The sequence below is a fragment of the Nannospalax galili genome, unplaced genomic scaffold (genome assembly GCF_000622305.1).
Source record: "Nannospalax galili isolate Female #2095 unplaced genomic scaffold, S.galili_v1.0 scaffold395, whole genome shotgun sequence".
Taxonomy (NCBI): Eukaryota; Metazoa; Chordata; class Mammalia; order Rodentia; family Spalacidae; genus Nannospalax; species Nannospalax galili.
In genome coordinates this window covers 964,905-981,474 of record NW_008335527.1, presented here as the reverse complement: position 1 = coordinate 981,474, position 16,570 = coordinate 964,905, and the positions used below count along the sequence as shown (strand labels likewise).

The window sequence follows — 16,570 nt, the reverse complement described above, 5'->3', positions numbered from 1 at the left end:
AGCCTGGTCAACATAGCCAGGCCAACTGGGGCTATAGGGAAACTCTGTCTCAAAAAAGCTTTAAAAAAAAAAAAAAGAATTTAGTAGGAATAGCAAATAGCAATAAAGTTAGCAAAGGATGGTCTAATTATCATAAGGAATGGTGGTTAGTGGAGAAAGATTGTGATCACTTTTTCAATTTTAATTGACTACAATTCATATTTATGAGTAAGATTGAAGGATTTTTATTAATAAAAAAGCCTTAAATTGGGCTAGAGTGATGGCTCAGCAGTTAAAAACACTGGTTGTTCTTGCAGAAGATCCGGGTTCGAATCCCAGCACCCACATGGCAGCTAACAACTGTCCCTAACTCCAGTCCCAGGGGATCCAACAGCCTCTTCTGACCTCTGCAGGCATTGCACAGCACAGGTGCACTTGCCTACATGCGGGCAATACATGCATATACATAAAATAAAAATAAATAACTTTTTTTAAAGCCTTAAATTGTTGGCACTAGCCCCCCCCCCAAAAAAATCAACCACTGCTCACTTCTTTTTCTGATACTTTTTCGAATAATACAGACTATCATTTCTTAACAAGAGTCCAGTTCTGTCTCAGGTGATTTTTATGACATACCAAACTGTTTATAGACATTTTAACTTTTGTTGGTTTCTCTTTGGCTTCTAATCTTCCAGTTCTTTAATTCTTTTTCTTTTTTTTTCCCTCTCTCTCTTACGTCCAAATTGTTACTTATTCTATTATCAGACATTTATTATTTCATTATTCTCACTGGTTGTCTTGTCAAAAGACAATTCCTTTCTTTACATCTTAAGTATCAACAGTATTGTCTTTCCGAAGTACCCTTTGAGCTGTGTTTATCTGTGCTCAGTAGTCTCCCAATTGAATTACAAGAAAAACTAAACTGTATAGTGTGATACACTTTTTCACATCCTTTATTGTTTAATTCCTGTCTACATTTGCAACAATCTGTTTCCACAGTTTCTGTTGTGAACCTTAACCCAACTAGATCTGTTTCATGAGTTTGTTTGGAATATGCTTCAGCTTAACTTCTGTTTATGTCCTTCACTGCTATGCTGTTCCCTTCAAGAATTCTTTTGGAGTTTGTTTTTGGCCCCCATCTGAGTTATACATACCCTATGAAAACCATCAAGCCAGACCTATCTTATTAGTCCAGTCTTCTACATGTGCGTGTTCACATAAATGTTGTATGTTGTGTGTGAGTGTCCATGTGGCGGGGGGGGGGGCAGGAAACAACCCCAGGTACTGTCCATGGCTTGTTTTGTTTTTTGGGTTTTTTTTTCCCCCCCTTGAAGCAGGGTCTCTCATTGTGACCTGAGGTTCCCCCTTTAGGCTAGTCTGACTGGCCAGTAAACTCCAGGGATCCTCCTGCCTCCACCTTTTCAGTGATAGGATTATGGACTCACCACTACCCAACTTTTTATGTGGGTGTTGGAGATCAAACCCAGATCCTCATGTTTATACAAGTACTTTACCTACTGAGCTGTCTTCCTAGCCCTAATCCAATCTTTTTTTTTTGTTTCCCCCTTTAGGCTAGTCTGACTGGCCAGTAAACTCCAGGGATCCTCCTGCCTCCACCTTTTCAGTGATAGGATTATGGACTCACCACTACCCAACTTTTTATGTGGGTGTTGGAGATCAAACCCAGATCCTCATGTTTATACAAGTACTTTACCTACTGAGCTGTCTTCCTAGCCCTAATCCAATCTTTTTTTTTTGTTTTTTTTTTTTTTGTTATAGTAGCTTATGATATTAACTCTGTTGAGCTTCAGTACCATTTATTATTTGGGACATACTACTATTAATAATTTACTTTTTTAAAAATCCGTGGTTTATCTCCTGATTGAGTTGCAAACTCCTCTAGGGGAAAAGTTCAGTTTTATTTGTCATTGAGTCTTCCATAGGCTCAAACAGTGCTATGTATAGGAGGCGTAGAGGTTTAGTATTTTTGTGCATGATTTATAACTAATGGTTAGGTACTTTATTTTGAAACAGCTTGGTTTTGGTTTTGTTTCTGCTTTGTTCCTCTGGAATGGATTTCTGTGGGGGGTTTGTTGTTGTTTTGTTTTTGTTTTGAGGGTTTTTAGGGGGATTTTTTTGTTGTTACTGTTTTTTGTGGTTCCTTTGTCTTTTCCAGACAGGGTCTCCTTGCAGCCCCAGCTGGCCTGGAACTCACTATGTAGATGAGGCTGGTCTTGATATCACAGAGATCCGCCTGCCTCTGCCTCCCAGTACTGGGATTAAAGGATATGCCACCATGCCCTGCTTCTGTGGTGCTTTTAAAGGCAAAGATGTGAACTCAGTTCGTTTGGTGGCTCCCTTGTACTTATATTTCACATGTAGATGAATATTTTTCACAAGAAGAAGCATTTAGAAATTAATTTCTAAATTAATTTTAGAAATTTCTAAATTTAAGCACTAAAAATTAACTTATTAAAGGGTCTTTAGTTTAAAAGAATTTGTGTAACAACTGAGTATATAACGTGTAAGCACTGATACACTTATTTTCTACCAAGTAGTTTGAGAAACTTTATATCCTTTAATTTTAAGAAGAAATTTAATTATACAGTATTTATTGTTTGGTTTGGTTTGGGTCTTTTTGTGTCTCTCAGGAAACCCCATCTGGACTGAGCTCTGCCTGCCTCTAACCCTAACTGCTGGGATTAAAGGCATGCGCCACTGTACCTCACCAGTATATATTCTTAAGTTGATTACTTTGTTCATCATGAGAATTGCATTTCTAATTAGATTATACTTTTACTGCACTTGGATGAATCCGTTTTCCTAAACAGCTTCTAAAACAGTCCTTTGATTCATATTTATCTGTTACTAGTCAGTTTTTCCTTTAACTAATAGTGAGAATTATTAAATCATTTACATAAAAATTCTCAAAGAGGTTCAAATACTGTTTATATTTGTATTACCCATTCACTCATTAATCACATAATATTTTTGAATGATAGTCTTTATTTGCTTCTGATTGTTAATATCAACCTGTTTTTATTTTTTTTAATAGAATAATAATAATTTGGATGCCTGCTGTGCAATTCTCTCTCAGGAGAGTACAAGGTATCTTTATGGTGAAGGAGACCTGAATTTTTCAGATGATTCTGGAATTTCTGGTCTACGCAATCACATGACTTCTCTCAACTTGGACTTGCAATCACAGAATGTCTACCACCATGGAAGAGAAGGGAATAGAATGAATGGAAGTAGGACTTTAACACACAGCATTAGTGATGGACAACTTCAAGGTGGTCAGTCCAACAATGAACTGTTTCAACAGGAGCCACAGACAGCACCAGCTCAAGTTCCTCAAGGCTTTAATGTTTTTGGAATGCCCAGTACATCCAGTGCTTCAAATTCAACGCCACATCTTGGATTTCACCTAGGCAGCAAAGGAACATCAAACCTTTCTCAACAAACTCCCAGGTTTAACCCCATTATGGTAACTTTAGCCCCAAACATACAGACTGGTCGTAGTACTCCTACATCTTTGCACATACATGGTGTACCTCCACCTGTACTTAACAGTCCACAGGGAAATTCTATCTATATTAGGCCTTACATTACAACTCCTAGTGGTACAGCACGACATACACAACAGCATTCTGGCTGGGTATCTCAGTTTAATCCCATGAACCCTCAACAAGTCTATCAACCTTCACAGCCTGGTCCTTGGACTGCATATCCTGCATCTAATCCTCTGCCACATACCTCAACCCAACAGCCAAATCAGCAGGGCCACCAGACCTCTCACGTCTACATGCCTATCAGTTCACCTACTACTCCACAACCGCCAACAATCCATTCATCTGGTAGCTCACAGTCTTCTGCCCATAGCCAATATAACATTCAGAATATTTCAACAGGACCTCGAAAAAACCAGATTGAAATCAAACTTGAACCCCCACAAAGAAATAATTCTTCAAAATTACGTTCTTCTGGACCTCGAGCCTCCAGTACTTCCTCTTTGGTCAACAGCCAGACCTTAAATAGAAATCAGCCCACTGTTTACATAGCTGCCAGTCCTCCAAGTACTGATGAGATGATCTCCCGCAGTCAACCTAAGGTCTATATTTCAGCTAATGCCACCACAGGAGATGAGCAAGGCATACGGAACCAGCCTACACTCTTCATATCCACAAACTCTGGAGCATCTACAGCCTCCAGGAATATGTCTGGGCAAGTGAGCATGGGTCCTGCCTTTATTCATCACCACCCTCCCAAAAGCCGAGCAATAGGCAGTAACTCTGCGACTTCTCCTCGAGTGGTGGTCACTCAACCCAACACAAAATATACTTTCAAAATCACAGTTTCTCCCAATAAACCCCCTGCAGTTTCCCCAGGGGTGGTATCTCCTACCTTTGAACTTACAAATCTTCTAAATCATCCTGACCATTATGTAGAAACAGAGAATATTCAGCACCTCACGGACCCTGCCTTAGCACATGTGGATAGAATAAGTGAAGCACGGAAATTGAGTATGGGATCTGACGATGCTGCCTACACACAAGGTAATAGTAATATTAGAGGAGGGATAATTTCCCATGCTGGATTTGTTGCTGTACATAGGATTTCACAGCAGAAGTAGGCATCAGTCTTCCTTTGTCTGGTTTGGTTTGGTTTGGTTTGGTTTGGTTTGGTTTGGTTTGGTTTGGTTTTTTGTTTTGTAGTACTAGGAATTGAATTTCAGATCTTGCTGAACAAAGTGTTCTACCACTGACCCATATACCCAGCCCAACTTCATCTTTAAGTGTCCCAAATAATATCTTAACAATTGAAAATGTTCATATAATTTAAATTTATATTTTAGTATCATGATTTGAAGTGTGATAGTTATTAACTCTTCAGAATAATTTTTTTTAATTTCTAGAAATAACCCATAAAAACATTTTGCTAAGATACTGACTCTGCCTTCTTTGACCTGATATTTGAAAAGTTTCTTTATCTTTTCATTATGACATTGTTAGTTTTTATTAAAGTCTGAATTGAGCCTTAGAATAGCATAACTGAAAGAGAAAGTTATTGCCTCCAGTATCTCTTATAGCCTCCCCTCTATATATCAGCTAATGTAGTATGGCCTTTAAGTAAATCTGAATAAGAATGTTAGATTTAAATCTGTCTCAATTGCTTATTCTTTTCTGAAATAGACTAGTTGATACTGGCATAAATCTAAATTCCATCTGTATTGGACTGGAGCAGTGCTGAGCAGTGTGAAGAGACTGGCTACTCAACACCCGGGTCAGTTCCCAGCACCCACATGGCAGCTAACAACTGACTGTAACTCCAGTTCAGGGGATCTGACATATTCTTCTGACCTTCGATGGCATTGCACAACACAGATGCATTTAACATGTATGCAGGTGAAACACTCATACACATATAATAAAAATACATAAATATTTTTAAATTATATCTGTATTAATTCAAATAGAGACAGTTTGTGTCACACATTTTATCTGTCCCTTTGAGTTACTTCATTTTCAGCAGGAAACTTAAATTCATTCAGATAAGAAACTGGAGGTGACATGTTAGTTTTCTTGAGTGTCCATAGAAGTTTGCAGATTAGCTATGAGTTTTAGAGTCATCTTTGTATTTTCAGTGAACTGTCCTGGTAGGAAAACACAGCATCATCACCTTGTAGCCTGCAGCTCCCTACTATCCTTAGCACCTCTTATTCTGCTGCTTCTTGGAGATGCCTGACTCTTTGGTCTTATTTTGTTTAAACTGATATGCACTAGTGATTTTCAATCCATGCTAGGGTATGGTGCTTTCAAATTCCATAATTATCTGTAGATATTTCAAAAATATCAAATGCCCAGGGCCCAGCCTAAACTTGCACAAATTAGAATCTTGAAATAGTGAACCTGTACATATGTATATTTTAGAGCTCTGTGGGTTGTTTTGATAACACTAGAGATTGTGTTAAAACTGATCCTTTTCCGGGGCTGCAGAGATGGCTCAGCAGTTAAGGGCACTGGCTGCTCTTGCAGAAGACCCAAGTTCATTTCCTAGCACCCACATAGCAGCTAACAACTGTCCATAATTCTAGTTCCAAGGGAATTCAACACCCTTTTCTGACCTCCTGAGGCACTGCACAACACAGATGCACTTATACACATGCAGGCATTAACACTCATACACATAAAAAATAAATCCAAAAAAATCATACTTTCCATATATTTGTAACTGATTGAAACCATTTTTGTTTACTTTCAGCAATGCATGGGTTTCCATATTTTTTTTTTTAAATCCACCAAAATTCTTTTACCAAAGTCTTATTCTCCTGTCAAAACAGCAGGATTTCTGTGTTTGGATATTTGCTGAATCTTCAATATACAGAAAATTTTTATGAAGATAAAATGTGATAATAGAAAATTTGCAATAGACATTAACATCTAATTAGACATTATGAATATTAAAATTATTCATATCTAACGTAAATGAGAAATAAAGTGTTTCTTAAATGCACTATCTCTAATTTTTCTCCTCCCATTCTCTTTAGAATGTGCTGCAGTCGGGGTTTTTCCCACTGTGGTCAACCAGAACTACTGTTGGGGTCATCAGTGCTAGCTCGTTATAGCACCAGTGGAGATCTGTTGGTTTTGCCTTCCCCGATTTGTAGTTCAGCACTGGATACAGTTGGCCACCCTCCTCTCCTAAGACACTGCATTTTGTTCCTAGGGCATTCTGCTCCAGGGTCCTCCCTGTTTTCATTCTGTGCTGGTTCTCCCTCATCTTTTCACACAGTCACCTCTTTGCCCTTCTACTTCTTTGGTCCCAGTGAGGTCAGAGCCTCATAGCTTAATTCTTGGCTTTTCTGTTTATATTTATTCTTTGAGTGATCTCATGATTTTTTAAATAGAATTTTTATTAAATTTTTGTGTATTTCATATAATATATCTTAATCATATTTAGGCCTCCCTTCTCTGTCTGCACCGCCCCCCCATAACCCACCCATGGGACTTCACAGTTCTGTCATGTATATTAAGACCTATCGAGTCAAGTTTGTATGCCCAGATGTCTGTCAGTGTGAGTTTATCCTCTGGAACCTGGTCAGGTTTTGTGGTTGGTTGGTTGGTTGGTTGGTTGGTTGGTTGGTTGGTTAGTTAAAAGCACCATCTGGCCTTCAACTGACAATCTTCTTACCTGTGTCTCCTGAGGGGCCTGTACCACCATGCCTGGCTTTGACCTCTTGATTTTGAATAACATTATATACTCAGGACTCACAAATTGATAACTCTAATCCAGACTTCCTCACTGAGTTCCAAGCCACTTTATCTGACCACCTAATAAATATCTGCCGTGGAATGTTTAATAGGGTTCTCCAACTTAGTCTTCAAACAACTTCTGAATTCCTCACCAATCTACTCTTCTTTTGCTCAGTTATAATGTTTTAGTGATTAGAAGAAAACCTTTATTCCACATTTCACATCTGTTTTGACAGAAAATCCTATGAACTCCGGCCTTCTGAGTGTACCCAGAATTCCATCCTCCTCCATTGTCACTACTCTCAATTAAACCACCATCATCTCTCAGATTGTTTTAGTAGCCTACCTGCCTTCACCCTTGTCATCTTGTGATTTCACCCTTGTCATCTTGTGATCTTGCAGCACAGCAACCAAGGAGTACTGTTCACAAATACATCCTACCTGTCGCTGCACAGGTGATAGCTGTCTCTAGTCCAAGTCCATTCAGAGTAAAATCTCTGAGTTTCGCATGCTTGCTGTCCCTCCTCATCTACTGTATTTCCTTTTTTAAAAATATTTTATTATTTTTATATGTCCGCGTGTATTGTCTACACGTATGTAAGTACACCCGTGTCGTGCAGTGCCCTTGGAGGACAGAAGAGGCTGTCGGATCCCCTGGAACTGGAGTTACGGACAGTTGTTAGCTGCCATGTGGGTGCTGGGATTCGAACACGGACATTTGTTAGCTGCCATGTGGGTGCTGGGATTCGAACCCGGGTCTTCTGCAAGAACAGCCAGTGTTCTTAACTCCTGAGCCATCTCTCCAGCCCCATGTATTTCCTTTTTTAATATAACTGTTCTATATTTGTTTAGTATGTATATGTACATGTACATGTGCCCACGTGTGTACATTGTGGTGGAGATCAGAGGACAACTTGAAGTCAGTTCTCTATGTCCACCTTTACATGGTTTCTGGGGATCCAGCTCAGGTTTATTGGGTTCAATGGCAAGCACATTTTACCCACTGAACCCTCTCACTGGCCTTGCTTTTCCTCTCAGTCACTACCTTGCTTTTTTTTGTCTTGCCACACTGGCTTCTTACTCTTCCCTAAACATGGAAGGAAGGCGTGTTTTAGTGCCTTTGTACTTAATAGTCCTACTGTGGAAGTTTCTTCTGAAAAACCCACTTGGTTAGTGCCCTTCACATACGCACTCAGAAGCCACCTTTGCAGTGACAGATTCCTAATCTTCCTATCTAAACTCAACCTCCACCTCAGCATAGTCTCTCTCTCCACCCTTGCTTCTCTTTGCTCAAGGTGAAAAGTAGTTTAAGATCAGTAAGAACTAATACTTGTTGGAAGCTTACTATGTTCTGAAAACTTTATTTCCCATAGCCAGCCTTAAAGTAAGCACTAGTATAAGTTCCATTTTCAAGTTGAAGTATATAGGAGCAAATAAATAAGTTGCCAAAAGGTAACTGACACAGTCAAGATTCTAACTAGAAAGTTAACAACAGAACCCACAGTCTTAACTACTAAACAGTAATGTCTTTCTTTTCAAATTTTTCCAGGTAAATCCTCTGGAGAGACACTTGAGGTGTGTCTCGTAGCTCATATAACTATGGTGCCACTGGGAGCCATATGTTCCTCAGTTTGAGAAGGAGGGGCTACATGATTGAGTTCTTATAACTAAAAAAAAAAAAAAAAAAAAAAAGTAGTAGTAAAGAAAGCACACTAAGCAGAGAAAGTTAAAATAACTTGAACCAATAAACTATGGAGAGCATCTCCTGAAGGCACTGAAAGTAAAAACCTGCTGACTGAAGGCTCTGGTTGAAAGCTCTGAGCCTCCCGGAACAGCTGGTTTTCCCAGAATCTGCCACTCAGATTGTTCCCTTTTACTGACAGCCTTTGACAGCTGTAACAACCTTGATCACTTTCTGTACACATGCCTGTCTGTGTATTGAATTTCATAACACTAGTGTGGCTTGTATTCTTATGTTGGCTTTTCATGCATGCTGTACTAGGGTGGTAGCTGTTCTGTAGCCTATCTCTTTGCCTTCTGTTATGGGGCAACAGACATTGGCCCAGATCTGTGGATCATCCAGTTACAGAATCCTGGTCACACTAGTTAGTGCCTCAGTAACTTAGTATCATGCATATCCGTGTCGTGCATTGCCCGCAGAGGTCAGAAGAGGGCATCAGATCCCCTGAAACTGGAGTTACTTATGGATGTTAGCCACCAAGTGGGTGCTGGGAACCGAACTCAGGTCCTCTGCAAGATCAGCCAGTGCTCTTAATGGCTGAGCCATCTCTCCAGCCCCAGGATTATTACTTTCGGGGGTGGGGGGAGAATGCATGTGTTCTACTTTACTCTCCACGTGTGTGGTGCTTTCTTTTACACAGCACTCTGCAGTACTAATTGGGGTGACCCTGTGTAATGCATCTTCAGGATCTGTTCTGGCCTCGAATTCAAGTGGTATGGGTAAGAGAAAAGAAATAGCTCTGTCTCCTACAGTGATCCTGATCTTTCTAAAGATCCTACAACATAACAGTGTCCATGTAGAAAAATATATTGAGAACAGGTACTTACTGGAATCATAGGAAAATATTTCTTTTAGTCTAATGTTTGAAATCTCAGCATTTATGCTTACAAATGGTATGCCTTCTGCTATAGAGTGGTAAGAAAAGGAAGCAAATGAATGAAATGTCCTCCATGACCCTGCTTATCTCAGCACTGAGCTAACACCACCACCACCCCCAAAGGGAATAAATTGGAATCCTTGGAGTACTAAAGGAATCCAAGACAAGATGAGTGTTGAAAAAAGTTGCTGGGGAGAAATTAAAATTCATGGATAAGAGCAAAACTCTTAACCTGTTAAAAAGACCAGATAGAGAAGTGAAACTGCTTAACATGGTAACACTACCAGTTAGCCAGCTACATTCCTCTGCCTCCTGATCCACATTATCTGACTGACTGATTCTGAAAAGCAGTTGAGAAATACTATGTTCTGAGACATTTTAGTCTTTTCTCCCTCACAGTGGTATGTTTGTAGAGCTGGTAACTTTTACATGGAGAATAAAATGCTTTACTCAGACCACTTTTCATGGTGAAGGAAAGAATGTCTACTGTATTTTGTTAGAAAAGTCAGGGACTCATCAATCTAGCACAGCTGCCAAAACTGGTTTCTCAATCTTTCCAGAAATCTGTCTAGGTCTGACTTAGATGGCAAACTGCTTTCATGGTTTAAAAATATACATAAAATCATGTTTCATTGCTACTTTAGTGACTTTTCCCCCACTTACATGTATGATTTACCATTTCATTAATGTTAACTAACAATAGTTTTGATTTTGTTAAGCAATAGCCTTGATTTTGAACCTAAAATAGAAACAGAAGTAAAAAATTTATGAGTTGAAAATAAGCTTCTTGAGTTTTGTCTTTCTCATTCTTTTTCACTTTTCACCAGGACTTCCAAACCACAACACTCCTGTTTGAGAATTATGAAAATTCTACTTGTGATGCAAATGCAGTGATTCTTTTTCAAAAAGAAATATAATTTAAGTTAGTTTAGACTTAACATTTGTGTTTTAGTATGGGGTGCTGGTTAGAAGTGCCTTTTTATAGAACTTTGCTTTATGTTGGTATTGAAATCACATTACCTTTAACATTTTGTGTTATTTTATTTAAAAATAATATTTATTTTTATGTGTATGAGTATATTGCCTACATGTTTGTAAGTGCACCCATGTCATGCAGTGTCCACAGAAGTCAGAAGAAGACATCAGATCTCCTGGAACTGGAGTTATTGACGGTTGATAGTTGCCACGTTGGTGTTGGTAACTGAGCCCAGGCCCTCTGTAAGAGCAGCAGTGCTCTTAATTGCTGAGCCATCTCTCCAGCCCTGAAATCACATTATTAAATAATTAATTCAATAATTATGATTAATTGACATCAAACTGCTTATGGTTTAGTTTTGTGTTTTTTTTTTTTTTCAAAATAGTCCTACATTTTAGGTCTTCCTAGTCACCATACAAATGTTTCTTTAATTTGGAATAAATCTTAGACTTTAAAGGTCATGCAGAATTCTACACCAAGAGCTATCTAAGATAGCCCATTCATCCCCCAGCACTTACTCCCACAGGCGCTCTCAGCTGTAAATCCAGTGTAGACTCACCTCCTGTGAGAAGCAAGCTGCCTGTAAAGGTAGTGCATTCTGCAGTGAAAGAACTGTGCTTACTAGCAAGTTATTAACACTTCTTAATCTTCCTCCCTTCATACACATATATATATATATATATATATACATACATACACACATATAACTGTATATATACATAAATATACATTAAGCATGCAGTTTTTTAGTACATACCATATACATATGGATATCTGTAAACATGTAGGATTAACTAATCATATCTAACCACAGATAAATTAGGCCAGTATATCAGGATCACACCTGTACTGTGAATATACATTTTTTCCTTGTTCCCTAACAATACAGCATAACAACTATTTATATGATGTTTACATTATATTAGGTATTACAAATAATCTAGAGCTTATTTAAAGAATATGCAGAATATGTATAGGTTATATGCAAATGTTGGGCTTTTTTTTTTTTTAAGACAGGGCCTTGCTGACTGGTCTCAGTCTCTATTTGTAGGCTACAGTATGTCTGTACATTCTTAGTGGAAATATATGGTATACCTTCTTTTGGCGTAATATACCTTTAAGGCCTTTTTGCCTTTCGTTACATATCATACCATACAAATTACTCATCTTTCAATGTGCAAATCAAATGGTTTTTAATATATATTCACCAATGTATGCAATCATTCCCCAGCCAAAAAGAATACTTTTCATCACCTCAAGAAACTCCAGAATATTTATGAAGCGGAAGGGGACCAGCAGAAGGGAACAAGAGGGGTTTGAGTATGTTCAAAGTCTATTATATACATGTACAAAAATGTAATGAAACTCATTTTATACAATTAATATAAACAGGAACAAAGATCCAGTTTGTAAGCTCTCACTTCCCTATCCCATGATCCTCACCCTCAATACTAAGCAAACACTGATCTGTTTCCTGCCTATAAATTTGCCTATTCTGACCACCTGGAACACATGGAATCATATAAGTGATCTTTTATGGCTGACTTTTTTCTCTTAAGTGGCCAGCATTGGTTCTTTGTTCCCTTTTATGGTGCAATAATATGACATTATAGATATGCTGCATTTTATTCATCAGTTGATAGACACTTTATGGTTTTTTGCTTCCTTTTGACTATTAAAAGTAACACAAACATTTACATGCAAGTTTTTGTATGGCTGTGTATATTTTTCTTTAGTATATACTTAGGAGTGGAATTACTCGGTCATATAGTAAGCCTATATTTAATGACCAAGGAACTGCCAGTCTCTTTCCAAAATGACCATACCATTTTGCATCTCTACCAGCAGTGTTTGAGGATTTTTATTTCCCATATCCCCACCAACACTCAAACCACCATCTGACTTTGATATTATTTTCCAGTGCTGGGAAGGATTTTGTGTACATTTCCCTAATGGCTAATGATACTAAGCATCATTTCATGTGCTTTTCTGACTGGGAGTTTTCTTCACCTCATATATATCTTTAATTTTTTTCTTTATTATTTTTATGTGTATGAGTGTATTGCCTGCATGTATGTAAGTGCACCTGTGTCATGCAATACCTGTAGAGGTCAGAAGAGGGTGCTGGATACCCTGGAACTGGAGTTAAGGTTGCTTGTTAGCCACCATGTGGGTGCCGGGAACCAAACCTGTGTCCTCTGTAAGAGCAGCCAGTGCTTTAACTGCTGAGCCATCTCTCCAGCCCCTTTGCCTCTTTTTAAAAGTAGGATATTTGGAGGGGGGTGAGTTCTATGTGGTTTTTTTTGTATATGGTACATTTTATGAGTATTTTATGTGATTTGTAAATGTTTTCTCCTACATCTTTTCACCTTTTTGATGGCGTCCCTTAAACACTGAAATTACTGATTTGCTCAAGTCCCATTTATATGCTTTCATAGCTCATGTTTTTCACGTGAAGAAGCAGTTGACAGATCAAAGACTGAAGACATGAGCAACAGTTTAGCTTTTATACTTCGGTCTTTCATCTATTTTGAGTTAATTTCTGTGTAATGACATGAGTTAAAGATCCAGATTTGTTCTTTTACATGTGACTAAACAGCTATCCCAGCATTATTTGTTGAAAAGAATTTTCTTTCTCCCAGTGAATGATTTTTGGCACTCTTGGAGAAAAAAATAAATAAATTGACTGTAAACGGCACATGGGTTTATTTGTAGGCTTGTTTCTTTCTTTCTTTGAGACAGGGCTTCCCGGTAGCCCCAGCTGGCCTACATAGCCCCTAGCTATGTAGCTGAGGCCGGCCTCAGTCTCACAGAAATTCACCTACCTCTGCTTGGGATTAAAGGTGTGCACTACCAGGCAGGTATATTACTTGATAAGACAAAACCAGAAAAGCTGTGACAGAACTAAAAGGTATTTTATGAAAGTCTCCCCTTATCAGAGCAAACCAGTGACTATTCACTTTCAGGTCATTTTGTGTTCGTCTAACAATTGAAATTGTGTCAAGGCCTCTGTGTGTGTGTGTGTGTGTGTGTGTGTGTACTTTTATACAAGTGAAACAGTTTTGCTTTTTATTTTAGTTTTTGTCTTGAAAAAATTCATGTCAGCAAATGAGATTTTTTTTTTTCTTTCTGCAATAGTATTTTTTATACCATAGTATCTATCTAACTGGTCCTTTCTTGATAGACCCAAAGGTAGCTATTAATCCAGCTTTTACAAACAGTGCTGTACTAAAAATCTTTCTATAAACATGTTTGTGATCATGTCTAAATATGCTATCAGAGCAGATTACTGGGAGTAAAATTGCTATGTTCAATGATAAGTGTATTTTTAATTCTGATAGATGTAGAAAATTGGCTTGGTTCTGTTGCAGTAACAAGCCATATGTTAATACCAACAGCTTATTTCTGGGTTACACTTTTGGTTACATTACAGATTAGCTGGTGGGCTGTGTTCTACATCACCCCTACCCAGGAACCAGGTTAAAAGAAGTTCCATCCCTGCTTCCAAGTCAAAAGAAATAATAGCAGATCATCAGTGGCTCCTTAGCTTCTCCTAGACAGTGATTTAGGTAAAATATAGCCACACCCAATTCAAAAGGGGCAGGAAGTGTAGTTTTCCCACCTACCACCAATGACAGACACAGTAAATGTCACCAATTTCAATTTGAAGCTTTCTAAAACTCTTGTACTCCCGTATTTATAAATGGAGAACATTTTAACAGTGCTTGCATGAATGTTCCTTCCTCTTCTCCACCCCTCAAGTAAATAAGTGATTGAGAATAAAATACTACCTTGTTTGTCACGTAAAAATGTATTGAGGGTTTTTTTTAATTATTTTTTATTTTATGTGTATGCATGTATTGCCTGCATGTAGGTAAGTGCACACATGTCATGCAATGCCTGCAGAGGTCAGAAGAGGCTGTCGGATCCCCTGGGACTGGAGTTTTTTTTAACTTGTGTCTTTATATGAATGAGGTTGAGTGTCTTTTTCGTGTGTTCTTTTTTTTTTTAAGGGGAAAAACGATCTTTTTAAATTTCATGCAACATTTCCCACTCAAATCCAGACCCCCTCCCCCATCCATGCCACCCCCATCTGCCTCTGAACCTTATGCACTCTGTCATACATGCCAAGTCCTGTTCATTCAGGTGTTTGTACCCAAAATGTCCTTCAGTGTAAATGCATCCACTGGAGCCTAGTCAGCCCATCCACTGGTTGTATGTAAGTCATGCTCTCCCTCACCCAGCAGCAACCAGTCTCAAATAGTTCTCAATCTAGTGCTGACCTGCCACCTAGTTCTCACCTCCCCTTTGGGCCATTGTTTAATTGAGCTGACATGGGTCCCATGCTCCGCACCACTGTTGCCACAGGCTCACCTGAGCAAGATTCCAGTGACCTGGAGGTCCCCACCTCCCTGTGTTCATGAACCAGCCCTGGCACTTAGAATCTTTTTGCCTCCTCTTCCACAGTGGTCCCTGAACTGGGTGCATGAGATTCCATACAGGAGTCCCATCATGCACTCTATAGTCTTATTCTCTGGCCAGTTGTGGCTTTCCGTGTGCATTGCATGCACTCTGATGTACATGGAAGCCTCACTGGTGAAAGTTGAGTGCATTAGCCTTTTCTCTACCCCTTATTCCACTATGTTCCATGAGCCTTAGTTGTACAGATTCGACTGCAGATGTGTCACCTAGTACTAGGGCTCTTCCAGGTGTATGTTCTCTGTGCCTGACCAGTTATGCAACTCTGCAGTAGCCTCCATCTGTTGCAAAAAGAAGCTTCTTTGATGAGTGTGTTACAGCATGCTTGTCACTCTGAAGTCTCTTCTATCTGGCACTGCATTCCTTACCAAGCTGCTCCCAGGTATACATATTCATTAATGTTCAGACACTCTATGTGCATTTCTCATAGGGTCTTTAGGGCATCACTTTTCCCTCTAGGTTTCCTAGCCCCCCCAAGATTAACTCATCTCCAATCTTTTTCTCCCAACTGGCTTCCCTCCTCCCTTTCTTCCTAGTCACAGTGCCCCTATTATCCCTACCCTCCCCCCAGTACCCCCCGCCTCCCGTCTCCATCTTTCCTCTTCTGACTTCCCTCCCTCCCCCACAGCATGGTCCCTTGCATGTCCCTCTCTCTTCTCCTCCCTGTTTATTAGTGTTTTGCTTGCATGTATATAAGTGCACCTATGTGTGCAGTGCCCAAAGAGGCCAGAAAAGGGTGTCAGATCCCCTGGAACTGGAATCATGCACAATGTTTGCTGCCATGTAGATGTTTGGAACCAAACCTGGCTCCTCTGCAAGAGCAACCAACCAGTGCTCATAATTGCTGAACCATCTCCAGCCCCATGTTTTACCTTTCTTTTAGTCTTTTTGGTCTTTTTGAGACAGGGTCTCCCCCTGTAGCCCCAGCTGGCCTGGAACTCACTATGTAGATGTGGCTGAACTCACAGAGGTCTTCCTGCCTCCGCCTCCCAAGTGCTGGTATTAAAGACATTTTATTGTTACATCTGCTTTCCAAATTACAGCCCCTGTTACAAGACCTGATTTCAGTTTGCCATTAAAAATGGCAAAATAGATGAAAACACAATGCTTTAAAGAGTTGCCATCTTTGATTCATGTGATTCTGTCACTAAATAAATATCTAGAAGTCATGCACCAAAATGTGTAAAACAGGTATGACCCCTGCTGTCAGCAGAATTAAAGCCTAGAAAAGTTTAGACTTACTTTAAAAGCTAACATTGTGTTTT

General features: G+C 39.2%; 1 protein-coding gene across 5 annotated transcripts in view; it reads left to right on the top strand.

Moving 5' to 3' along the window:
- The window catches only part of Tab2 (TGF-beta activated kinase 1 (MAP3K7) binding protein 2), a 76,058-nt gene that overhangs the window by 47,496 nt on the left and 11,992 nt on the right, over positions 1 to 16,570 (top strand). For all 5 annotated transcript variants that reach the window (XM_008830418.2, XM_029562208.1, XM_029562209.1 and 2 more), the window contains one exon: positions 3,035 to 4,535. In XM_008830418.2, the coding sequence (XP_008828640.1) occupies positions 3,035 to 4,535 (1,501 nt within the window). The remainder of the gene's footprint in view (positions 1 to 3,034; positions 4,536 to 16,570) is intronic.